This window comes from Papio anubis, chromosome 5 (genome assembly GCF_008728515.1).
Source record: "Papio anubis isolate 15944 chromosome 5, Panubis1.0, whole genome shotgun sequence".
NCBI lineage: Eukaryota > Metazoa > Chordata > Mammalia > Primates > Cercopithecidae > Papio > Papio anubis.
The window spans coordinates 142,942,580-142,968,927 of NC_044980.1; the positions used below are offsets into that span (position 1 = coordinate 142,942,580).

General features: G+C 53.6%; 1 protein-coding gene across 4 annotated transcripts; it reads left to right on the top strand.

Moving 5' to 3' along the window:
• Positions 1 to 4,556: 4,556 nt before the first annotated feature.
• Positions 4,557 to 26,122, top strand: SLC6A7 (solute carrier family 6 member 7). 4 transcript variants are annotated; one of them, XM_003900361.5, is made up of 14 exons: positions 4,559 to 5,880; positions 9,623 to 9,806; positions 11,605 to 11,736; positions 11,931 to 12,165; positions 14,046 to 14,184; positions 15,920 to 16,054; positions 17,156 to 17,259; positions 17,388 to 17,512; positions 18,768 to 18,880; positions 18,991 to 19,122; positions 19,622 to 19,721; positions 19,916 to 20,016; positions 20,548 to 20,715; positions 24,498 to 26,122. In XM_003900361.5, the coding sequence occupies exons 1-14, from the start codon at positions 5,848 to 5,850 to the stop codon at positions 24,705 to 24,707; spliced, it is 1,911 nt and encodes a 636-aa protein (XP_003900410.1). In that variant the 5' UTR covers positions 4,559 to 5,847; the 3' UTR covers positions 24,708 to 26,122. The 4 variants fall into 4 exon arrangements, with proteins under 4 accessions (XP_009207646.1, XP_003900410.1, XP_017815539.1 ...); XM_017960050.3 differs by having other exon boundaries at positions 5,586 to 5,880; positions 9,623 to 11,504; XM_017960051.2 differs by lacking the exon at positions 4,559 to 5,880 and adding an exon at positions 10,024 to 11,504 and having other exon boundaries at positions 9,716 to 9,806.
• Positions 26,123 to 26,348: the final 226 nt, after the last annotated feature.

The following is a 26,348-nucleotide window of genomic DNA, read 5'->3' on the forward strand; positions in this document are numbered from 1 at the left end:
AGATCAAAACAGAACATTATTCGAGTCGGTCTATGAGACTATGTAAAAATGTGAGTCCATTCTGTAAGCAGAATCATCAGACTCAACATATCAGTCTTCTGAATTTTTCAGGTATGTTCAGTTCAGGTTTTTCTTTCAATAGATGACATTCATTGCTCACCCCCATGTGCCACGCATGGCTGGGCCTGGAAAGCACATAGTCTTTGTCCCCTAGACTGGAGGAGGGGTGTGAGGGCATGGCCTGGGAAGATGTGGAGGGGGAAGGTTACGGAGAAGGGCATCTCCAGGGTGGGGGAACAAGATCTAGAGGGGGAGAATGCATTCAGGGTATATGTGGTCTGGGCAGCTGGAGCAGGAGAGAAGCTACAAAGCCCCCCTCAGGGTCTGACTTCAGGGATCCTGAATTGCTCTTCAGAAGTCCCCAGTCCAGTGGGGAAGACTGCCATGCACACAGATGACACTAATATAACAGGATAAAGGCCAATCAGAGCTATGCTCTGAGCATCAAGGGAGCCAGAGCATCCAGTGAGAGCAGAGCACACACCTAGCTTATCCTGGAAGGCTTCCTGGAGGAGGTAATGTTTGAACTGAGACTGAAAAGGACTAGTGAGTGTGGATCAGGCCAAGAAAGGAATAAAGGAGAAAAGGAACTTGAGCAATATGAACTGAAAGTATACTTTTTTTTTTGAACTCTTGCGAGTCTCCTACCTGGGGCCTTCTCTCCCCGGGGGCTCCGGTGCCAGCTGCTTACCCCTCTGTTTACTGTTCTGGGAGGTGGCCAGGCCATAAAAACTGTGTACAGCCTGCCTGCCATCGCCCTTTGCTCCCACGATAACAGTGCACAAGGTGGATCCTGGCCCGGCACAGGCCCCTGAAGTGCAGCAGGCACTTCTCTCTCTCCTCCTACCAGTGGCCTGGGAGACAGTGGGCCTTCATTAGCCATGGTGGACACCTGAGGCTTGGGAAAGAACCAGGGTTCCAAGAGCAGAGGGAGAGGGGCTGGTGAAAAGCGGCTGGCATGGAGTGAATAGAGTTTTCTGATCTTCAAAAAACTATGCTCTGCGACCCTGGGGTAACTGCTTACCCTCTTTGGGCCTGCATTTCACCATCTGTAAAATTGGGGAAGTTGTCTACCAAAAAGAAATAACTCTGGTCAAGTAAGTTCGGGAAATCCGGCAGAAGCCACTCCTCTGATAGAGTCACAGTGGGTCATTAGCACATCAAAGTCTCCGACAAGCCCCATAGCAAAGAAACCCCTTGAATTTTCTTTCATCCGGCATTCCCCCACCCTGCCCCCCCCCCGCCCGCACTTTGCTACCTAGGAGGCCCCTACTCACACCTCCCAGCATCCCACTGAACTCCACACACTGCAGTGCTGGGATGTTCAGGCTGGAGGGCCACACCTTCTCTGTGACTCAGTATTTAGCAGCAGCTTTTGCCATCAGATGGCCTGGATTTCAGCGTGACTACTTCCAAGCTGCGAGACTTCAGGCAAGTTACTTAGCTTCTTGGAGCCTCGGCCTCCTCATGTGTCAAATGGAAATAAAATAGTCTAACTGAGCTTAGAATTGTGTTTCGCTCAGGGCCCAGCACATAAGAAGTGCTTGTTTTTGAGCCACCTCTCACGGGGCTGCTGCATCCCAGTGTGAGAGGCTGGCAGGCCTGGCTGATGTTCTAGCCACCTGAAGGAGGACAAGCCTGTCTCCGCATTAGGAAGACTCTGCCTGGCAGGAGGTCAGTGGTCACTCCTCTGATAGAGTCACAGCGGCGCATTACCACATCAAAGGGTGAGCTGCAGCAGTCGCCCACATGGGAGATCAGGAGGTTGGATGCGACCCACAGGTTGGGTTGGTGATCACCTACCAATGGGTGTTTAGCCCCATGAAAAAGGAAACTCATCTAAGACAACTTCCAAGTGCTGCAACTTGCTGCCTTGTGCCTAGTGATTCCCCATCACCCAGAGTTCCACCAGAGATTGGGGGGCTGTAATGGCTCGGAAAAAAGACCCTTCAAGTCTAGCCAGATCTTAAGCCACCCCGGGGTAAGAGGTGCCCAGCTCTCCTATCAGGAATGGCCCGGGATAAGAGGTACTCAGCTCTCCTGTTAGGAATGGCCCGTGCTGCTTTGCTTACAGTGACTTTGTGCTGGCCTTCCAAGGCCCACAGACTGCTTATGTCCTCTAGCAAATCAGAATTGTGCATGTCAACACTGTTTACATAAAATTTCAGGGAGTCCATAGACTCCTAACCCTGTGCTGAGAAGCTGTCTTGTAGAAAAGCCAGTCCCATCATTGATTGCCAAGAGATTGGTGTGGACTGAGCAGAACAGTTGCAGTGCTACTCTAGGGAGGAACTTGGGGTTGGGAATGGAGTATTCTGAGAGAGGAGGGTTCCAGCAGCCAAGAGTGTGTGTGTGTGCGTGTATGTGTGTGTATGTGTAATGGGCTGTGATAGAGATACAGGGGTTAGAACAGGAGGACAGTGGAGCTCTGAGGAAATCAGCCTGGCCCTGAGTGTTTGAGAAGATCTGCCAGGGGGATGCAGAGCTGGGGAGCACAGCTGGCCTCGGCCAGGGCAACTTTGGAGGGCAGTCCCATCCCAGCCAGGCAGCTCTGGGATCACTTCCTCTGAACCACTCCAGATGGACTAGCAGCCTGGAACCTTGTTTTTCACAGTCGTCACTCCCTGGTGTGACAAAACACATGCTCTACAGTGATAAAATCTGAACATTTAAGCAAATTAAAAATGTTTATTTATATACATTTAAAAATATCTCCATATATAATAAAAGAAAGTACATTTCATCTGACACTTTCCTTAAGCCACACACACACATCTCCACTGCACTTCTGGTTTGATATGAGACCAGAACAGACGGAGAGAAGAGGGAAAGGGAGAGTGAATATTTACCATTTGGATTCCTAAGCAGTCATTTTGCCAAGAATCATTCAAAACCCCTCTGGAATTGGGGAGAGGAGATGGTGACAGCAATTGTCAAATGTGCTTGGTTGCCACACTCCTGGCCAGTTGTATGATCATAAAATTGGAGCTTCAGTGGGTAGATTGATTTAAGTGGATAATGTCTTTTAGAAAATGTTGGAGTTTTGGCTGGGCACAGTGGCTCACGCTTGTAATCCCAGCACTTTGGGAGGCGGAGGCAGGCAGATCCCTTGAGCTCAGGAGTTCAAGATCAGCCTGGATAATATAGCAAGACCCTGTCTCTACAAAAAAAATACACAAATTAGCCAGTCATGGTGGCACACACCTGTAGTCCCAGTTACTTGGGAGGCTGAGGTGGGAGGGTCGCTTGAGTTCAGGAAGCGAAGGTTGTGGCGAGCCAAGATGGAGCCACTGCACCTCAGCCTGGGTAATAGAGCAAGACTGTGTCTCAGTAAAAAAAAAAAAAGAAAGAAAGAAAGAAAGAAAGAAAAAGAAAAGAAAAGAAAAGAAAGAAAAAGAAAAGAAAAGAAAAGAAAATCTTTGAGTTGTGTTGTTTTGTTTGTTTTATGAAAGGGCTGACTTTCCCCACCAGGGCTGTGGGGATGGAGAAGACGATGGCAGAGAGGTACGAGCTAGAGGTCAGAGCCTGGTGAGGTCAGACTCCTAGGTTACAGACATGACTCTGTCTTTACTGAATCACTGAGTGATTTTACAAATCCTGCCCCTCTGCGCCTCAGTTTCCCCATCTGAAAGGCATGAGCCTAGATCCATTTGCACCTCACAACCCCAGTGACTGCCACGGTGGCTCTGTGTTCGCCCCCTCGTATGTCTGCCCAAGGGAGGCTAAAGTACTGGCCCGCTCTCTTCTTCTCCCCCAGAGCTGGGTCCGTGAAGTGGGAGGAGCAGGTGCTGCTAGGAAGGGTCATAAAGAGGCCAGGCTTCTCAGCTCCTGAGCCAACTGCCTCACCCCTGCTCGCTGTCCCTGTGACTCTCTGTGCCTTCCAAAGGGTCTCATGAAACCCAAGTGCCAATGGGAGAGAGTGGTTGAGCAAGGCTGCTGCCTGTTTTGTACAAGATGCACTAACAAGCCCAGGGCAAGGGATGGGGAAGGGTCCTGCCTGGACCTCCTTGGATTCAGGAGCCCTTGGCTTCTGCCTCTCCCAACCATGACCCATAGTCTTCCTAGGTTCATTCCCAATACCCAGTGCATGACTTCACTCCTATGGGACAGTTGCCTCAGGTGTAAAATCAGATGCACAAACCTGTCTTCCCAGACAGTTGGAAATAATTAAAAATTAGATGTTGGATGCAAAAATCCTTCACAATGCACACAGTAGGGCTCCATAAATGCTCCTTCTCTTCACACTCACAGCCACTCTCGGTCCCATATGGGTCAGCAGACAGGGGGCAGAGGAGACAGACACCTTCCTCTTGGGTCTGGAGAGTCCCTGGTCTGCCCTTTGTGGCCAGTCTCAAAGGGGAGAGCAGTTTGCTAGGACCTGGGCAGGGGGAGAGGTGGATTGGAACCTGGCCAGGCCTTTACCCAAGTCCATGCTTTGACTTAAACCCCTCCAACCTTTTATCAAGCCCCAGAGGTGGGAGAGAGCAGACCCTTATTCACATCTCTCCCCAAAGGTCTCCCCAACCATGTCAACTGATAGGAAGCCAAACAGATGTATGATTAATGTCTGAACTGGCACACCTGCGAGGGTGAGAACGGCACAATTTGTAATGTATATACTGGTCCACTAGCGTATATCAATCAGTCCCAGCAAACCAATGTGTGCCATCGCTCCAGCTCATCATTTCCCATCCTAGCCACAGGCTCACTGGACCCTCAGGACATTCTGAGGCAGCCATGCATGGGCTGGCTCATGGCCCATTTTACAGATGTGAAATTAGAACTTTCCAGAAGCCATACTGCTGCTGGACAGGAAACCAGTTATTGATGATCTAAGTCCCAGATCACAGTGACACTGTGGCACTTGCTGTCCCTTCTGCTCACCCAAACCTCCCCATTTTGCTTTCATCTTAAGGAAAGGAGGAGAGTTGAAGACTACTACTAGTCCAAAGGTCCATGAAGCCTGACTCTGTCCCTGGTGTCACTCATTAGCTCCGTGACTTTGAGTAACTTAACTTCCCTGTCCCTCAGCTTCCTCATCTGTAGAATAGGAGTAACAACACCTACCTCTCCAGGCTGAGAAAATAGCACACCTAGTTCAGGACCTGGCACATTTTAGGTGCTCGATAAAAATGGATAGATTAAATAATTGGACTAATGGTGGCGTGGGCAACCCACAGTCAGTGAATAAATGCTAACTGAGCACCTACTAAGTGTCAGGCCCTCTGTGCTGGATGTTTTCTATGCTCCATCTTCCTGAATTGCTCACACTCCTGTAAGGGAGGTGAGATTCTTATCCCCTAAGGTCGCAAGGCAAAGAAGAGGCAGGGGAGTGGGCTGTTACTGGCTGGCCTCCCTCCTGGCCCAACTGTGGAAAGGGAGTCCCAGAGAGGGCAGGTCGCTTGCCCAAGGTCATGCAGGAAGCTGAGGTTTCCGTCGCGAACCCCCCTCCCCAGTAGCTCAGGGCCCTCCAATCCGCAGCTCTGCGTGCGGGGGCGCGCGCATCCCCCCGCCGTCCGTCCGTCAGTTGTCTGTCTGGGTGTTACGCGGGCGTAGCCGTGCACCTTTCCCCAGCCTCGGGCGCTGCGCAGGGACAGACAAGGCGTTCACAGCGTCCTGACCGCGCTCCACGCCCGCAGCCGCCAGACGGCAGCGCCTGCGTCCGTGCCCGCCCCAGCCGGTGCGCGGGAGCCGCGGGGGCAAAGGCGCAGCGGCCGGTGGACCATCTCTCGTGCCCTCGACCTCTGCGCTCCGGGGCAGCTGAGTCCCGGCCACCCGCCCTCCAAGATGAAGAAGCTCCAGGGAGCTCACCTCCGCAAGGTAGGGCACGAGGGCGGGGGCCCGGGGGCGCACCTGGAGGAGGGTTGGAGAGACCCGCCCCCATCGAGGCCCCTGGGGAAGGTCTGAGGGCGCACCCAGACCAGCTTCGGGCTCTGGGAAAGGCCCGGCTCAGCTGGATTACAGGGAGGGTCAGGGTCACGGTCTGCGCCCCCACCTCGGCCCCTGCCATCTGGGGTTCGGGATGTAGTATGAAGGGAGCCCTGGTTCACTGGGCCAGGGCTATAAACAGGTGTCTGCAGTCCTGGGAGGCGCGGGGTCGGGGCGGCCGGGGCCCGGCACCCACCTCTCCCTAGTCCCCAATTCCACCCTGCTGCTCCCCGCCAGGGGCTGATTGCTGGGTGTGGCGGGTATTGGGATACCTGAGCGTTGAGCTGGACTCATCTGGGAGGTGGGGAGTGGGAGGCGGTCGTCCATACTGAAGCCGGCTCCCTGAGCCTGCGGGAGGACTCTCTTCTTTCCTGCCTGCTCCCTCCCCGCCCCTTTAGCTTCCCTGCTGAGACCCCAGGCTGCCCCTCTGCGGGTCTGAAAGGAGACAAAGACAGGGAGGGAGCTACCGGAGGCCCGAGGATATGGGCAGTGAAGATGGAAGCTGGTGTGGGAGATTGGCCGTTGGCCCAGACCTCAGGCTCTCCCCACCTTGCCTGGTGGGATTGGACCTCTCAGTCAAGCTGTCAGCATATGAGGAGGGGGAATATTGGGGGAAGTTTTCTGGCTTGTACCAGTCCTAACTAAGGAGTCAGATCTCCTGAGTACTAATTCTGCAGCTGCCACTTGCCTGGTGACTTTGAACAAGTTCATTCTCTAACCTGAACCTCCTCTGGCTCAGCCCCAGCCTGGAGGCACCAAAGCAGGACCCACTGGGTGTGTGAGGTGTGGGGAAGAATGTGAAGGGACTAGTAGACGTGAGAATACTGTTCTCAGGGGCTGGTGTTACCAACCTCCCTACACACGCACACACTGTCACACTCACACTCACTCACACACACTCATTCATTCAAGTTCTCTGCTCTCGGGCAGCTGGGCTTGGAACCACTGTGGTGTGTCTTTTTTTTTTTGAGACGGAATCTCGCTTTGTTGCCCAGGCTGGAGTGCAGTGGCGCCATCTCAGCTCACTGCAAGCTCTGCCTCCCAGGTTCACGCCATTCTCCTGCCTCAGCCTCCCGAGTAGTTGGGACTACAGGCACCCGCCACCATGCCTGGTTAATTTTTGTATTTTTAGTAGGGACAGGATTTCACCATGTTAGCCAGGATGGTCTCGATCTCCTGACCTTGTGATCCGCCCGCCTTGGTCTCCCAAAGTGCTGGGATTACAGGCTTGAGCCACCGCACCCGGCCGGTGTGTCTTTTTTATTCACTGACATAAGTGACTTCTTGGGATCATTTGTGAGTCTCTTGGGTCCTGTTTCCATTCTTTTCCACTCTCCTTCTCTTCCCTCTCTGCCTTCCCTCCCCACAAAAGGCCCTGTCCCTCTCTGCTATAGGGCTGCATATTATGTAAATAGCCATGTTTTGTGAAGTGCTTGCTGGGTGCTGGGCTGGAGGGCTAGCAAGCTTTATCTCATTTAATCCTTTAACACTTCTGGGGGCTAGGTCTTAGTAGCCTCACTTTATAAATAAGGCAACTGAGGCACAGAGGGGTGAGACTTACTGCTTACCTGCTGACAGGCTAAGCAACCTAGAGCCAACAGGGGAGAGGGTTAGTTCTAGGTTGCTACCTCCTCTCAGGGTCCTTTCCCTTTTCTCAAGCAAAATTGGACGCGAATGAGAAAATGCCAGGTTTCCGCAAAGGAGCAGCATTGCTCAGAGATGAGCACTGGACTTAGAGTCAGGGCATCTAGGTCCAAGTCTTGCTGTGCCTTTAACTTGCTGTTTGACCTTGGGCTCATCCCTTCTTCCTGAAACTCGATTTCTTAATCTGCACAATGATTAAGTTGGACTCCAGATTCCTATTGTCTCTCTCTGTCCTGAAGAGCCTTGGCTTGGGCAGTCTTAAGTATCCCAGCCCCTGCTGTGGGTCCCTAAAGGCGAGCATGCAGGTCTGACAAACTCAGCTGTGTGCTCCTGCATGCCCCGGGGTAGGGAGTGGGAGATTCAGGAGTGGGAGCCTTACACCCAGGAAGAAGTATGAAGCAACTCATTCAGCTTCCAACCCTGCCCCAGCTATTTGATTGCTTTCTTCTGTCTCCCAACCAGCCCCATCCTCACTGTGCCAGCCTCCTGGGATTCACCCCGTGGTGGGGTTGGGGACTCCAGTTGGGCTCCTGATTGGCTCAGCTTTGGAGGACCCCATGTCCTGCCCCTGGAGCAGAAGCAGGCTTCCCTCTGATTGGGGGAGGAGGGGAACGAGCTGGCAGCATCCTGCTCATGGAACTCTTGTCACCATGGAAACAGAGAACCAGGACCGCTCCGTGAGCATGGAAAGGGCAGCTTCTCAGGAGGGATCAGAGGAGCCTCATTACTGGGACCTCCTGCGAACTGGCCTGAATGGTGCTGGGCTGGACGGGGGCGTGTCTCAGGGTGACAGGCCTGCTCACCACCCAACGCCAGGAACAGTGTCAACTGGCTGCCACTCCATTCCTCCCAGAGCTCACCTGGGAGTGAGAGGTTCCTGAAGGCTGATGCTCACCCAGCCGGAGAGGCAGCCTCAGGAAAAGGGGCATTGGAGGGGAGGGGCGGGTTTCACATAAGTCTGGGATCTGCTGCTCCTGTCACCTCAGCATGTCCACGATCACAGCTAAAGAACTGCCAGGCATGTGTTTGTTTCATCCCTTGCAGCCTAGTTACTTTAAAAACAGCTCTTCATGCTCTGTCATTGTCATCGTCACCCATAATAATGCCTGGCTGTTCCTGTCACCACGGCCCCTGTGGCCAATAGCCAGTTTCTGGCAAAATCAACACTGTGGTCACCATCACTGAGGGTCTCCGAAGGGAGAATGCCCCGTGGACCTCCCACCCACTTTGAAGCATGAAAGGGGACCTTAGGAACAGCTGGCCTCCGCTCCCCTCTGGGCATGCATCTCCCCTCCAGGGACAGCAAGATTATGACTTTCTGAGACAGATCACAGCTTAAGTACCTTCTTCCTGCTCATGAGCCAGAATTCACAAAATTCACCCAGACCTCAGGCTCTCCCTACCTTGCTTGGTGGGGTTGGACCCCCGCAGCCAAGCTGTCAGCATGTGGGGAGGGGGAGTATTGGGGACAGTTTTCTGGCTTATGACTGAAAAGTGCCAGTCTTAAACAAGGAGTCAGATCTCCTTTGTTCTCAGTAGGCCCCATTATAGCCACGGAGCATCAGTGGACTCCCTCCCTCAGGGGAACCCCAGGTCCCTCCAAGTCCTCTCCTTTCTATGCTGCGGGCTCCCAACTTCTTCCTGTTGTCCTCCTATCACCTCTTTTAGGCAGAGCAAGACTCTGTCTCAAAAAAAATAAAATAAAATAAAAAGGACCATCCCTTAATTTGACCTCTGTGTTAGCCAAGCTAAGGTCAGGGTAGCTTTGTTAGTGCCTAAGCTACCCTGCTGGCCCAGTAAGTTTTGGTCGCCGAAAATCCTGAGGTTCTCCTGCATATGACCAGGTTAGTCCAGTTGAGAGCGTTTGATTATCTGGACTGATAGTGTCTTTTCATTTAGCCCCGTTCAATTCCAGAGTCTTGTCTTGAGGTCGCATTTCTGGCCTGGCCTCAGTCTTCTCCCTGACCTCTTTGGTCTCTCCCGTTGGCAGCCTGTCACCCCAGACCTGCTGATGACCCCCAGTGACCAGGGCGATGTTGACCTGGATGTGGACTTTGCTGCAGACAGGGGCAACTGGACAGGAAAGCTGGACTTCCTGCTGTCCTGCATTGGCTACTGTGTAGGCCTGGGGAATGTCTGGCGCTTCCCCTATCGAGCCTACACCAACGGAGGAGGTATGGGCCTGAGGTCCTGTTGGAGGGTGTCTGGGGTGATGGGCCAAGGCCCTGGGGTAGAGTGAGCTTTTCGGTGGCCTCAGCCACTGTCTCCTAGGCGACCTTGGGCAGAATTCATTGAAAGTGGTTTATAGTAACTTGGGGCTGGGAGGAGGGAGTTCACCCTGTCTTGTCCTTCTCATCACCCAAGCCCTTCCTTCCTCCCTCTCATCCCCAGGAAGGATACCCACATGGTTCCCTCTCTAAGGCTGGCCACGCCCTGCACGGTGGGCAGAGGGAGCTGCCTCTGCTTCGTGATAAAGAGCTGTATCTGCCTGCCGATGATCACTGCTCTTTCAGTGTTCTCCCCACCCCTTCCTTCCCCCACCTCCTCCTGAGCTGTGCTCCATCAATCATTCCCTCTCTTGCATCTCCAATCTTTCCTCCTCTCTTGGTTCCTTCCATTCAGGCTGCAAACACAAAGTCTCCCATCTTAAACAAATTTTCTTTCGCCCCTGCTTCTCCATCAAGTGACTGTTCCAAGTCTCATTAGCAAAAGCTAGGGCTGAGCACTCGCCACCTGTCAGGCTCTGGGTTTGGTGCTTTCTGTGCCCATCTCATTTAACCCTGGTGATGACCCTATTGGGTAGGCACCATGGATACGATGAGGTAGCTGAAACTTGAAGAGACCAGCGTCCTTGCCCAAGGTCACAGGGTGGCAGACCCAACATTCCAATCCAGAACTATCTCCTCCCTGGCCAGTGTGCTCTCACCAGTACTCTGTATCTCCTCCTGTCTCTAGCAAACTCTTGAAGGAAGCATATATTGAGAAAGTGAGAGAAATCCAAATAAAGCTAGAGATGAAGCAAAGAAAGGATAAATTTACATGACTAGGATGTGTGGGACTGGAGCTGGCCTCTGAAGCTCCAGGACCTTGAAGATACCCATGGTGTCTCTCGGCAAGCACTCTCCCCATGTCCCTACTCTTCCTCTCTGTGTGCTGGCCTCATTTTGTCCTGAGACAGGCTTCCTCCCCGCAGTTGGTGGGGGGCAGGCCTCGGGGGGAGGTGGCCACAGACAACTCTGCAATGACTTCATCCTCAGATAGGTTTAGCAACCCAAGAGCTTTGCAGAACTGCTCTGTCTGAATGAATCTATACAGAATTGCAGGGAAGGTCTCTGATAAGCCTGGCTTTGGACAGGAGCTCACTGAGGAAGGTGGAGAGGGCGGTGAACTCCCTCCTCCCAGCCCCAGGTTATGATAAACCACTTCCAACTAATTCTGCCCAAGGTCGCCTAGAAGGGGGTTGGTTGATGTGACTGGCAGCCCTTCCAGAGCCATATGGTGGTGGGCAGTTCTCTAAAGAAGTGACTGCCAATATGAGAATCAAAGGGGAAGGGCTGTGGGCCCACGGAACCACAGGTGGCAGTCACAAGTATCTGAGGCGACGTGGTGGGGAGGGGCAGGCAGATAGAGTGGAGCCAGATTCTGAAGGGTGCTGGTTCTGTACTGAGGAGTCTGCACTTTCTTCAGTAGGAAATTCACGCGTTCTCTCCCTCATTCATTCATTCACTCCCTCAGCAGGCGTTTCTCAGCGTCTGCGCTGAGCCCAGCACTGTTCTGGGCACTGGGGCTCCAGAGGTGAGTAAATCCCTGCTGGCCACTCTGGCCCTCAGCAGTCTGGTGTAGAAGAGAAGAAACCTACAGTGTTCCATCAGGTCTGAGGGGGCGTCTGCAGGCCAGGGAGGGGCGGGGCTAGAGCTGGGCTTTTGGGGGAGCTGCCCCCAAGGCCCTTGCTGACCACCCCGCTCCCGGCAGGCGCCTTCCTCGTGCCCTACTTCCTCATGCTGGCCATCTGTGGCATCCCCCTCTTCTTCCTGGAGCTCTCCCTGGGCCAGTTCTCCAGCCTAGGGCCGCTGGCTGTCTGGAAAATCAGCCCCCTCTTCAAAGGTGAGGCCTCAGTGGTCCCCAGGGAGGAAAGGGCTCAGGGCCTGGGGGAGGCAGGGAGGTTGCCCCCAGAACCCCCACAAGCTCCAGGCAGAGATGGAAGTGAAGCCCAGAAAGCCACCAGCTCCCCGGAGGCCACCCCACCCAGCTGGCAGAGGGCTTGGCCTGGGCAGCCCAGCAGCCTCTCCCCACACCAGGCGCCGGCGCAGCCATGCTGCTCATCGTGGGCCTGGTGGCCATCTACTACAACATGATCATCGCCTACGTGCTCTTCTACCTCTTCGCCTCCCTCACCAGCGACCTACCGTGGGAGCACTGTGGCAATTGGTGGAACACAGAACTCTGCCTGGAGCACAGAGGCTCCAAGGACGGCAACGGGGCCCTGCCCCTCAACCTCACCTGCACCGTCAGCCCCAGTGAGGAGTACTGGAGGTCAGGCAGCTGCTGGCCCCGCAGCATCTGAGGGGACCCTGCACCACTGAGGGTGGCCAGAGGGCATTCCCAAGGGGCTCAGCATGCACCGCCAAGATGAGCTCAGGCGCTGGTGGCAGGTGGACTCTGGCTTCTAATCCCAGCTCTTCACCTGACCGGTTGTGTGCCCTTGAACAATTTATTTGGCTTCTGTTGCTTTATCTGTAGCATGAGGGCAATAATACTGGGTATGTCAGAAAGGTTGTAGTGAAGATTAAAGGAGAGAAAGCATATATTAATAAATTGTGCAGTCCAGTCTGGTGGATAGTAAGTGCTCAATAAATACTAGCTGAGAATGATGATGATGATGATACTAGTAATAGTAACATTATGGAGTCTCAGTTTCCTCCTCTGTAACAGGGGTTGGTAACAGTACCTGCTTCATAAGATGTTATCCAGTTAGTGATTTAACCCACTCATTCATTCTTTTAATGAATATTTATTGAGCAACTGCTATATCATAGGTAAAGTACTTAGCATAAGGCCAGGACTGTACATAGTAAGGACCGTCTCAGACTTCTCTAATAGAGATAGGACTATGATAGAGTAAGGGATCGTCATCAGAATTAAACAACATAATGCAGGTGAAACCATTATCACAGTGCCAGGCACATGGTAGGTCCTGGGAATGGTGGGTGTTAGAAGGATGTTGCACTCATCAGCCTATCCCAATGCCCCATTTTATGGTCAATAAAACAAAGCCTTGTCACTGCATTCTGCCTTTAAAAAAAAGAGAGAAAGAAAGAAAGAGAGAGAGAAGAAAGAAAGAAAGAGAGAGAGAGAAAGAAAAGCCTGGAGGCTTGCTCAGTATTGCTCAGTAGTTAGTGATAGAGATAATACTGACACTAAGGACTCCTGGGTCCTGATCCTGTTCTGGATCATTCTAAAATAGCCTGGTCCCTAGGTGGTACTGTTGGCTGGCCAGAGAACACAGACCCTATAACCCCACCTGCTCACCTACAAAGGACTGCTGTTAGGAGATTTTTCCCAGATAGGCTCCGTGTCTTGAAATGTTTTGGTATTTAACCTGCATGCAGTACATAGTTCATTCATTTGTCCACTTCAAGTCCATCTGAAGTGTCCACACCTGCTGAAGAGTTTATCTGACCAATGGGAAAGAATCGGCCTGAGTTTGCAGCTTAAAGCCAAAGGATTTGATGCAGTCACTGGCAGCTGCCAGGGTGGTCTCCATGGCCATGCCACAGCCCACTGCATCAGTCTGGATGCAGGCAGGAGGCAGATGGATTGTCAGAGGGTTTCACTGAAGGGAGTTTAGTGAAGGGACTTTTCAGAGGGTCATGGAAGCCACAGCGAAAAGTGAAGCATCAGTGACTAGCAACCAGGAGAGCTGTCACCACGCCCGAACCTAGGAGGCAATGGGAGGGAACCAGGGGAGAATCGGAGCCTTGGAAGAGGGGCTGCCTAAAAAACACAGTCATGGCCAGGCCCTGGATGGGGTGTGTGTGTGTGTGTGTGTGTGTGTGTGTGTGTGTGTACACATGTATATGCAAATACCCAGACCCCTCATTCCTCTCCGAACTCCAGTCTCCCGCTGTTGCCTCCCATTAGCCAAACCCACATGGGAGCTGAAGAGGAAGGGTGGTCTCGCACTCCTATCCTCAAGCGATCTTGCTTCCTCAGCCTCCCAAAGCTGAGGAAGGGGTAAGGTCTGGTGAGGCCAGCCTCCTGCGTCAGAGTTGGTTGGAGAACGATGGAGAGGGACCAAGAGGGTGTCAAGTGGAGAACGGCAGTAGAGCCTTGTGAGCTGGACATGGGTTGACTCCGTGTCTGTGGAGCCTGGCGGGGTGACCAGGGGACACTGAGACCTTTGTCTCCCACAGCCGCTACGTCCTCCACATCCAAGGCAGCCAGGGCATCGGCAGCCCTGGGGAGATCCGCTGGAACCTCTGCCTCTGCCTGCTGCTGGCCTGGGTCATCGTGTTCCTCTGTATCCTCAAGGGTGTGAAGTCTTCTGGCAAGGTGACGTTTGGGAGGCCCCGGAGGCCTGAGGGGCTGGATGGGGTGAAGGTTTCCTGGAGAAGGCGGGGCATGGACTGAGCATGAGAAGATGAAGAGACTTCAGCTGGGAAGAGGGGAAGGGAGAGAGCCTTGAGGCTGGGGGATGAGGGCTGCTTGAAAAGAGACATGGAGGTGAGAACACATAGGAGCAAGGCTGCTTTACTAGACTGGAAGCTCACCAAGGCAGGGTCTGCACTCAGCTGTATCCTGACCCAGTGCATGGCACTTTGACTGAGCTCAGCAAGAATTTGTTGAACACTTGGAGTGTGAGTACATGAGTTAGGGCTCTTTGAGATGCGGGTGACCAGAACCCAGTTACCACACTCAGTTGGAAAGTCCAGAGGGTGTGCTTCAGGCACAGCTGGGTCTAGGGGTTCAATCAGTGTCATCAGGAAACTGGTTCTCTGGGTCTCTCAGTAGTGCTTCCTTCCAGGCTGGCTTCCTTCTGAGGCTTCATTCTTCGTGAGGTCACCCTAGCAGCTCTAGGCGTACGTCTAAGCTTGGTAAAGGGTTGTTTTCCCCAGTTCGCAAGTATTTTAGAATTGAGTCTCACTGGCTGAGCAGGGCTGTGCATCCATCCCTAAATTAATCCCTGTGGCCGGGGGGATGGAATGCTCTGCTTGGCTGGGCGTGGGTCATATATCCACCCCTGGAGCTGGGAATGGAGTCACCTCCATGGTGGGACAGTCAGGTACTGTTACATGAAAAAGGCAAACTAGAGACTGGAAGACAAAGCCACGGATGTCTACTGTAGGTGATGAAGGGGTGGAAAGGACGATAAAGCCGTTTTGAAAAAACTCAGGGCAGGAGGTGGTGGCTCAAGCCTTTAATCCCAGCACTTTGGGAGGCCGAGGTGGGTGGATCACCTGAGGTCAGGAATTCAAGACCAGCCTGGCCAACATGGTGAAACCCTGTCTCTACTAAAAATACAAAAATTAGCCAGGCATGATGGCAGGTGCCTGTAATCCCAGCTACTCGGGAGGCTGAGATGGGAGAATTGCTTGAACCCGGGAGATGGTGGTTGCAGTGAGCAGAGAGATTGCGCCACTGCACTCCAGCCTGGGAGGCTAAGTGACACTCTGTCTCAAAAAAAAAAAAAAAAGAAAAGAAAAGAAAAGAAAAAACTCAAAAACCTTCAGGATGGTTTGCCCAATCATTGATAAATCAGAACTATTTCCTCTGCATGGTGCAGCCGATAGCAGAAGTGGGAACAGAGCCATTTAAGACAAAAAAAGACAGGGTAGAAACCATATAGAAAGAGAGGAGAGGTTATGGTCAAAGCCAAGGCAGTGAGGATGTTGAGACTTGATGGTGTTTGCTGAAGGGGTGACTGGAGGTTTGGGAAAGAAGGAGAGAGGGAGGAGTGAGTTTGGGAATGTTGAATGTCTGAGGATGATGCAGAGTGGGTTTGCCAGGGCAGGGAGTGGACACGGGGAGGAGGAGGCTTTTGTAAGCAACAATGGCTGTCTGGAGCAGGGGCTGCAGTGGACATGGTCTCACGGCCTTGGGAAGCAAGGTGGTGGTGCTTTGCCGATGCTGGGTATGTGAAGGGAGGAGGGAAGCCTCACAGACGAAGGCTGGTTCCTAGCTTGGGCTACCAAAAGGCTGGGGAGGCAAGTGACACAGATGAGTTTACAAGGAGTGGCACTGAGGGAAGGTCCCCGATGCCATCAGCATCTCACTTACCATCTCTCAGGTGGTGTATTTCACGGCCACGTTCCCCTACCTCATCCTGCTCATGCTGCTGGTCCGCGGAGTCACCCTCCCAGGGGCCTGGAAGGGCATCCAGTTCTATCTCACCCCCCAGTTCCACCACCTGTTGTCTTCCAAGGTGAGCCCCTCAGGGCGGGGTGCAGAGGGAGGGGCCAGGTCTGAGCTGGAGAGTAGAAAGAGGGCTCCCTGGAACACCCCAGTACCAGGCATTCTGCTCAGCCCTCCTTGCGTCTTTTTAATTTATTATTATTATTTTTTTATTTTTAAATTGATAGGTAAAATTTTATGTATTTATCATGTACAACGTGATATTTTGAAGCATATGTACGTGGGGGAACTGTTAAATCTAGCTAATTAGCATATGTATTATCTCACATAATTATCATTTTTGTGGTGAGAACACAACATCCACTCTCTTAGCATTCTCCAAGAATACAATATATTGTCACTAACTGCATATTGTACTTCATTTATTATTTTAAACAATCCTGTAAACACTATCCTCCTCGTTTTACAGAGGAATAAACTGAGGCTCAAAGGGGTTTTTAATAAGCTTAAGGTCATACAGCTAGGGGATCGCAGAACAGGGATCCCAGCCCAGATCTGTGTGACTGTAAACCCCAAGGAGGGCATTAGTGATGATGGTGATAACAATGGTACTGACAGCTAACGTTAATATTTATTGTCTGGTGACTGTGCCTGACCTTGCCCTAGTGTTTTACATGCATGTGTGTAGTGATTTAATCCGCACTCCTCCCATGAACTAGGCACTATTCCTATCCCCTCATTACAGATGGGGATCCTGCGGTCCAGAGGGGTGACCTGGCTTGCTCAGGCTGCACAGCTAGACAGTGGTGAAGCTGGGGTCCAAATCCAGATGCCAGGATTCCAGAAAGGAAGTAAAGGGGTTATGCAGGCTTATTGCCAATACAAATCTCCTGAGTACTTTACATTAGGCTCTGTGTCCTTCAGAACTGGACCAAGCTTAGAGACCATCTTCTACATCCTGGGTGGGAAACCGAGGCCTGCAGAGGTGAAGGGACTTGCCCATGTCCCACTGTGTAAGTGTTGGGGCAGGCTTTGCTCCTGGTCCACATCACTTGTGAGCCAGGCTGGTGACCATGCCATCCCTGGAGCTGTCACACCGTCTTCATTCACTGCCTTCCTTCTCTGTCCTTGACCCTCCACACACCCTCCCTTTCCATCCTTCCTGGCACAGGTGTGGATTGAAGCTGCTCTTCAGATCTTCTATTCCCTGGGTGTGGGCTTCGGAGGGCTCCTCACCTTTGCCTCCTACAACACATTTCACCAGAACATCTATAGGTCAGTGTCCCACAGCCTCCTAGACCCTGGGGTCCAAAGCAGGGAGGAGAGTGGCTGGCCAGGGAGGGCCTCAGAGGCTGAAAGGAAGGCCTACTCACACTGGCCTGCACCTGGACTTCTTCTGGTAGAGACACTTTCATCGTCACTCTGGGCAACGCCATCACCAGCATCCTGGCTGGCTTTGCCATCTTCTCCGTGCTGGGCTACATGTCTCAGGAGCTGGGCGTGCCTGTGGACCAAGTAGCCAAAGCAGGTGGGCAGGCTGCCTGGCCTCAGTGGGGTGAGCATGTGTGTTGGGTAGAGATGGGGCTGGGCCGGTGGACCAGCAAGATTATGGATGGGGGCCAGGCGTGGTGGCTCACGCCTGTGATCCCAGCACTTTGGGAGGCCAAGGTGGGCGGATCACTTGAGGTCAGGAGTTCGAGACCAGCCTGATCAATATGGTGAGTCGTCTCTACTAAAAATACAAAAATTAGCCGGGCATGGTGGCACATGCCTGTAATCCCAGTACTCAGGAGGCTGAGTCAGGAGAATCGCTTGAACCCTGGAGGTTGAGGTTGCAATGAGCCGAGATTGGGTCACTGCACTCTAGCCTGGGCAACAGAGCAAGACTCTGCCTCAAAAAAAGGGGCCGGGGGTGGTGGCTCACGCCTATAATCCCAGCACTTTGGGAGGCTGAGGTGGGTGAATCACGAGGTCAGGAGATTGAGACCATCCTGGTTAACGCAGTGAAACCCCATCTCTACTAAAATACAAAAAATATTAGCCGGGCATGGTGGTGGGCGCCTGTAGTCCCAGCTACTCTGGAGGCTGAGACAGGAGAATGGCGTGAACCCAGGAGGCGGAGCTTGCAGTGAGCTGAGATCGTGCCACTGCACTCCAGCCTGGGCGACAGAGCGAGACTCTGTCTCAAAAAAAAAAAAAAAAAAAAAAGATTGTGGATGGGTATGTCATGTGTGTGCATATGCACACATGTGCATGCACAGGAACATGTCCTAGCTGGTTTCTGGTGGTCCATGTGCAAGGGGATGGGTGAGCAAAGGAGTGTGCATTAACCCATGTCTGGAGGTAAATGAGTTTCTGCGCAAGATTGTCATGTTCTGTGCTTTGGTTGCACAAATAAGTCATCTTGTGTGTGTAGGTGTCTATGTGCAAGTGAAAAGGGTGAGAATGGTCATGTGAATCACTGTGTCTTTTGCCAGTGGATGCATGTAAATGTGCGTTAGTGGTATTGTTTGTACCGATAACTGTGTACATAAGTATATTTCAATGAGGTTTTATACTGGGGTCTTGTGTTTGTTTATCAACCTATGTTCATCGAGTACCTGCAATGTGCTGGCCTAGGTCCTGGGAGTTAAGGAAGTGTCAGAGGGTGCATTTAAGTGGGCATCTCTGAGTTAGATGAAACAAGTGGCCCAAATGAGTGTAAGTGGCCATGCGTGTCTGCATGTGCATATGGGAGCCCACCGCATGCCCCAAGCTGCTGACCCCCTGTGCCTTTGGCCCAGGCCCTGGCCTGGCCTTTGTCGTCTACCCACAGGCCATGACCATGCTGCCTCTGTCGCCCTTCTGGTCCTTTCTCTTCTTCTTCATGCTTCTGACTCTCGGCCTGGACAGCCAGGTGAGCCTCATCTGTGGCAGCAGGCACTGTGTGTGTGTGTGTGTGTGTGTGTGTGTGTGTGTGTGTGTGGTGGGGATAGAACTCTGACCCCAGCCCCTCCTCTCTCCCAGTTTGCTTTCCTGGAGACCATTGTGACAGCTGTGACGGATGAGTTCCCGTACTACCTGCGGCCCAAGAAGGTGGTGTTCTCAGGGCTCATCTGCGTGGCCATGTACCTGATGGGGCTGATCCTCACCACCGATGTGAGTGGCGCTGCAGGGAGGATGGCAGGTGGGCGGGACAAGGGCAGACGCCTGCAACGAGATCTCTGGCCCGGCTGAGCAGTTGCTGGGCCCCCTCCATCTTCCTCTTTGCAAGGAACCCAGTCCCTCCCCATCCCTATCTCCCAAGGGAGGCAGCTTGGCCTTGTGATTCAGAGTCCTGGCTGTGGAGATTTTTAGTCTGCAAGATCTGGGTTCAAACCTTACTCCTGCACTTGCTGAGGGGGCTTCAGGATAAATAATTTCCCCTCCCTGAGCCTGTTTTTCCTCGTCGGTAAAAGGAGGATTCTATAATAGACGACTGTCATGGAACTCAGATAAGACAAGGCCTGGAAGGGCTGGGCTGGCAGCCAGCTGTCGCCCTGTCATCTTGTGCTCCCCGTCAGCATGTCTGCTTCCTACTCACTTCTTGCCAGGAGAAGGGGCTGCAGCAGAGAGCGAGGCCCGGGGAGGGGACACCAGAACTGTGCTTGTGTTTTAGGGGGGCATGTACTGGCTGGTCCTTCTGGATGACTACAGCGCCAGCTTTGGGCTGATGGTGGTGGTGATCACCACATGCCTTGCCGTGACACGGGTGTATGGTGAGAAGAGCCATGGGAGGCGGAGTCGAGCTCTCTGCAGTGGGAGAACGGGAGTCTACCCTGGGGCCCCCCAGTACCTGGGTCCCTGGTCCCAAGGGCCAGGGTTTCCAGTGGGGGCAGCTGGGGGAGGGGGGTGCTGCTGGCACTTGTGGGGCCGGTGGGTGGGGCCATTCCTCCTCCCCTCCCCTGTGCAGGCATTCAAAGGTTCTGCCGAGACATCCACATGATGCTGGGCTTCAAGCCGGGCCTCTACTTCAGGGCCTGCTGGCTGTTCCTGTCCCCAGCCACGCTCTTGGTAACTGGGGAGGGAGGGAGGGTTGCTGGCTGGGGCCCCAGAACTGAGAGCGGGAGTCCCCTCTGCACATTCAGTCTGGTAGGGCCACCCTGGCCCACAGTGGAGGGCTCTGGGTGGGCACCAGAATCCTAGTCCATCCCCTCCCCTGATGTTCCCAGCTTTTGTAGCTGTGCTGGGCCTGGCCCTAGTTCAGTTGGTTAAATGGGTGGGTCTTTCCCAGGCCCAAGGACCTCAGGATTGGAGCCTTTAGGCTGTGATTTCTGTCTTGAGGTTGGAGCAGCTAAGGGATTGGGGTGCTTCAGAACTGGGCTGCTGCAGGCCTTGGTGTTGGGTCAGCTTCGAGCTGGGCTGGCTCAAGCCTTGCAAAGGCTCCAGAGATGGACCACTTCAGGTTTCGGTACAGCTTAGGATCCTGGGTAGCTCTGGGCTGGACTGTCTCAGGCCTTGGGCTGGCACTAGGCTGGGCTACCTCGGGCCTTAAGGCAGTTTAGACAAAAGCCCGCAGTGATGCTGGGAGTCCCCACTCTGCAGGCCCTGCTGGTGTATAGCATCGTCAAGTACCAGCCCTCGGAGTATGGCAGCTACCGCTTCCCACCCTGGGCTGAGCTGCTGGGCATCCTGATGGGCCTGCTGTCCTGCCTCATGATCCCAGCTGGCATGCTGGTGGCTGTGCTTCGAGAAGAGGGCTCATTCTGGGAGGTGAGTCTGCCCACCCTGTCCACTCTCAGCCTTCCTGACCTGTGGCTTGACCCTGGGTCCCCCTGCTAGAACAGAAGATATATGCACCCACCCTTTATCCAGCTTCTTTTAGCCTGAGGAGATCTGCCTGGGCTGAGGCAGATTCAGGGGCTGGAGTCCTGCCCTGTGGCACTTTGGACCACATGAAGCCTTGGGGGAGGGGGTGGCATAATCTAAAGACCACTGTTAACCAGGGACTGGCCTCAGGTCCCACCATGGGTTGGGGGTGGATCAGGTCTTGAACTCAGGTCATCAGCCCAGAACTTGCTTCTGGAACTCAGGGTCAAATGGTGACAGTGAGGGACCTCAGAGGGCAGGCTGTCACCCTACTCCTGTGCCCAGGAGTCCTGCTGTGTCCCACTGGTGGCCGGGGATAGAATGATGGTGTGAGCCCTGCCCATGCCTAGGGTTTTGGGGAGGGACTCAGACAAACATGGAGAGTACACTCTGTTTGCACAGGGTCTGAAGCATTGGAAGAGGGGAGTAGTGACCCTTTGTGGGCCAGCAGAAGTGGTGTGGTCTGAGCCTCACTGTATCCTCTGAACACTGAGGCCTGCACTTCTGCCACTGCTGGTGTGGAGTCCTCTGGTGGCAAGAGGCCATCATCATGAATGCAGCTTTAGTGAGCCCGATGGATGGCATCCAGAGAGAGCCTGGAGGCACCCACAACGCACACATCCCACCAGAAGTGTGCTGGAGCCAGCTAGCACTGGTTCATGAGAGCTAATCCTTAAATATTCAGGAATGTGTGAGCTAGGTGTTAAACCATTGGTAGCTAGGAATTGGCAACGGTGGAGATATTTACACCATAGAAAATGGCTATAAAGCGGGCCTCCCCTGCACCCCTCCCCATAGTCTGCTTACCAGCACACTGCTGCCTCTCCTCCACTTCCCCCATGTAGCTCCTGCCCCTCAGCTGCCCCCACGACAAGGCTCCACCTGCAGGGGTTGCTCAGGAGCCAGAAGTGGTTTATGCCTCCCCCATCCTGCTGCCAGACCACAGGGGGCAGCCTGGAGTCTAGCCTCTGCACTGCCTCCAATTGCTGGGTGACTTGGGGCAAACTCCTTCCCTTCTCTGAACCTCAGGAGCTCCACCTCTGCTCCTTGCTTGAGAGCCAGGGTACCTGCAAAGGGAAGTAAGAGAGGGGAGTTGCTCAGGGTGGAGGCTCCAGCTCCCAGGAAGCTCATGGTCCCCAAGCCTTGCTAATGAGCCACTAGGAATGCTGGGCTCCCCAGCAGTCACCACCGCCCTGCTGCCCTGCTGCCCTGCCCCACAGCCAGGGGGAAGGGGCATGTTTTGGGGGGCCTGAGAGGAGTGGTGTGCACTGCAGAGGAGGCATTCCCCAGCTCAGGAGTGCCAGCTTCAGAGGCCAGGGCTTCCAGCATAGACCCTAGGATCGGAATCCTGCCCTGCCATTTGCCAGCCTCGTGGCCCTAAGCAAGTTACTGCACTTCTCTGAACCTCAGCTTCTCTGTCTTTATTTTTATTTTATTTTAATTTAATTTTTTTTTTTTTTTTTGAGACATAGTCTTGCTCTGTCACCCAGGCTGGAGTGCAGTGCAGTGGAGACAATAAGCATAGTATCCAATAGGCAGGGTTTTTTTTTTTTTTGGTCTTTTTTTGTTTGTTTTTTCAGACAGTTTCGCTCTGTCACCCAGGCTGGAGTGCAGTGGCACCATCTTGGCTCACTGCAACCTCCATCTCCCGGTTCAAGTGATTCTCCTGCCACAGCCTCTCAAGTAGCTGGGATAACAGGCACCTGCCACCACGTCCAGTTAATTTCTGTATTTTTAGTAGAGACGGGGCCAGGCTGGTCTTAAACTCCTGGCCTCAAGTGATCTGGGCACTTCGGCCTCCCAAAGTGCTGGGATTAAGTGTCTCTGTCTTTAAAATGGAGAGGATGATACCTACTTTTAGGCCTGCTACGAGAAGAAAAGAAGCTTATCAATATAGTCTCCATTGTGAAAGGCAGAAAAGCAAAGTATTTTAAAGGTTCAGGATGGGGTCAGGACGGGTTCAAATCCCAGTGTCACCACTTCCCACCTGTGTGACCTTGGCCAACTTAACCGATCTCTCTGAGCTTTAACACTCAGATAATATCAGTGCAGGCAGATGGTAAAAGTAGTAATACCGCTCTCATCAGGACACTGTAAAGATTAAATTAGCCACTGCTTGGCACAGAGCTGGAGTGCAGTGGGTGCTCAATTTTAGGCCAGGGGTTCCCACAGGGGGTGATTTTGCCATTGGGGGACACTTGGCAAGGTCTGGAGACATTGTTGGCTGTCATGGAGGGGAGAGGGGTACAGGAGGAGTGCTCCTGTCATCTAGTGGGCGTAGTTCAGGGATGCTGCTAAACAACCTTCCATGCACAGGACAGCCCCTATAACAGAGAATTCTCTAGACCCAAAACGTCAGGAGCACTCAGGTTAAGAAACTTTGGTCTGAGCACCCCTGTTTTCAGCTGGAAACAAATCTAAGTCCTTGTTCTCAGGGAGCTTGTATTTTATTGTGGGGGACAGGCAATAAAAAAATACATACAGGTAAGTTCTGCACTTAAAAAAAAAGGAATACAGGAATAAAGGGAGAATGGTACTTTGGCCAAGATCGTCAGAGAAGACCTCTCTGAGGAGGTGACAGATCTGACTAACTGGACAGGGTGATCCATGTCGGTATCTAGGGTGAGAGCATTCCAGGCAGAAAGGCAACGTGTGCAAAGGCCCTGAGGCAGGGGACTAGCATGTTTGAGAATAGCATGGAGGCCAGTGCTGTGGCTGGAGCAGAGGGGGTGGAGAGAACTGGCAGAGCTGATATCAGGGAGGTAGACAGGGGCCGGGAGCTGGAGGCCCTGGTGCACACTTTGGATTTCATTTCCAGTGAGATGTGCAGTCATTGGCAGGCTTCTGAGCAGTGGGGTAGCGTGCTCTCAACACATCTTCCTAAGTATCACTGTACTGTGAGTACCGAGCTATGGGAGACCCCGGGTAAAGGCATTATACACGGTATCTCCCTTGGAACCTGCCCAGTGGGCTGCCCAAATGTTAATTGCTTCCTTTCTTTAAGGACACAGGGGCTCTCTCTTCTCCCTCGCAGGACAGGCAGAGGGCTTTGGGAATGTGGTTGAGGAAGAAGGAGCTCTGGAATCTCCAGGCTTAGTCATCATCTTAGTCATGAAAAGTGGGGCTCCATGAGGGAAAGGTCAGAGGCAGAAGGAGGCAGGTCGGGGCTGGAAGAAACCAGGAAAGCCAGCTGCAAGCCCACCTCAGTTCTCCTGCTCTTTTCCAAAAGCCCCCAGATTCTTAAGACTCAGCATTTAGGGAAAGGCTCCTAGATCGTCATTCAGACGCTCTAAGGAGGGGCCTGGCACGTAATTATAGCAACAGCCGCCACTTCCCAGGCCTTACCCTGTTCCCAGCACCCTGCTAAGTGCGTCATCTCAGTGCCTTCACAACAACCCTATGACAGGACTGGGATTCCCGCATTACAGACCAGGAAGCAGAGCACCCAGAGCCGAGCGGCATTGCCAAGAGCCATCCAACTTGCAAGTGGTAGAACAGGATTCTCACCGAAGCAGGTGGATCCCTCCCCTGGGGAAGTCATAGTGCCCCCACCTTCCCCGCCAGGGGGCTGTGGCCAGGACTCGCCCAGCGATATGGTCAGGTCTTTGCTGGGTGCCTGGCCACAGTGAACACTCCACCAGTGCTGCCTGTTTCCTGTTTTCACTGCTCTCGTTGCTTTGCTGCAGCGGCTCCAACAGGCCAGCCGGCCGGCCATGGACTGGGGACCATCCCTGGAGGAGAACCGGACGGGCATGTATGTGGCCACACTGGCTGGGAGCCAGTCACCAAAGCCACTGATGGTGCACATGCGCAAGTACGGGGGCATCACCAGCTTCGAGAACACGGCCATCGAGGTGGACCGTGAGATTGCAGAGGAGGAAGAGTCGATGATGTGAGGCAGGAGGCAGGTGGGCCTCACAGTCCCTTCTTAGAAGCCTGCAAAGGTCAGCTGTGCCCTCTGGGATTCTGAGAGGCTATGGGGGGCTGCCATAAAGATGCCAGTCCCCCAGTGGGGGTCCCTCTTGCAGCCTCTGCCTCTCCTGAAACTTCTGACAACCCCCTACACACACAGGCATACTCAGACCCACTCAGAGCTGAGAATGATCCAACTCAGCCCTACTTTGCAGATGGACATATTGAGGCCAGGAGGGGAGGGACTTGCCCTGGGTCTCATGGCAGAGGGGACTTGACCCCACACCTCCTGACCAGTCAGCTCCCTTTCCCATGGGGCAGCCGGCACCACCTTCTCATCTCTATTCAGGGCCTACATCCCTCCCTGTTTAGGGGGAGCCTGTCCCCACGCACCTCAGCACAACCAGAATCTGGAGCTGGGGAGGGAGGGTAGGGCCATAGAGGCTCTTGAGGCAGTCCTGGGGATCAAGGGTCAATGAGTTCCGTGGGAAGAAGGATCCCTGGGGGCTCCTGTGTGCAGGACTCCTGAAGGAGGTGGGAGCTGAGGGCCCTGGAGGATGGGGACGTTTGCAGAGAGAGGAAGAAGAGGGCAGGGTCGGGAGGAGCTCTGGGCCAGAGGATGCTGAGCTGCCTGGGCAGAGACCAAGAGGGTTGGAGACACTGATTTTAGCAGGTTACAGGAGGGTTTAAGACAGAAGGAAAACTAACAGAGGGGAGCCAGGGATAATGGGGTGGGTAGGGGATTTGCATGATGAAGAATATCATTCTGGGTCTGTGCAGGGTGGATTGGAGGGGACAGGGTGGAGTGGGGAGGCCTGTGCAAAGTGGGAAAAGGGTGCCAGTGGCCTGAGCCAGGGCGCTGGGGCTGCGGGTAGGGACAGGAGGCCCCAGCACTTCAGAGAAAGGCCACCCCTTCACCCACTGGACCCCAAGCCGCACAAGCTGGGGAGGTAGGAAGGGTCACTGTGAAGGCCCAGGGCCCCTCTCTTCCCATCTCCCTTGTCCTGGTGGCCTGCAGTGTCTCCTCCAGTTCAGGAGCTGCTAGGAAGCTGGCCTTGGTTGCTGGTGACAGGGAAACCATGAGACTAGGAGGTGGCCCACACACATGGCTGGCTGGTCCCGAGGTCACCCACCCTGCTCCAGGACATATGCCCTGGGCCCGGTGTAGGGGTAGAGGCAGAGGGCAGAGGGTAGCCCTTGGTACTGTGGGTCCCTCAGAGAGGAGGGTGGGGTGCAGAAATGCCTCAGCACGGCTTATGCACACAGCATTCTCCCGTGGGACAGGGCTCCCTCGTGCAACTGTGGCCAGCCTCTATGCCTGTCTCTCGCTGTGTCCCCCCATCCCCTTGTGTTCTGTTGGTTTATTGTTAATAAATATCAAATGAGGTCATGCTCCTTACCCTGTCTCCTTACTGCTGAGAGCCATGAGGTGGGCAGCACAGGGGTCCCCAGCTCCCACTGGACAGGGGAGGAAACAGGCTCTGCTCCCTCCTTCCCCCGGCTCTCCTGGCTTCTGCCCTGGGTCTGACATTTCCCTATGGCAGTAGGGGGTGGGTAGGGCTCAGAAAGGAAGACAACTCCAGGCCCTTAGAGACTACTTCGTTCCCTGTTACACAGACAGACAA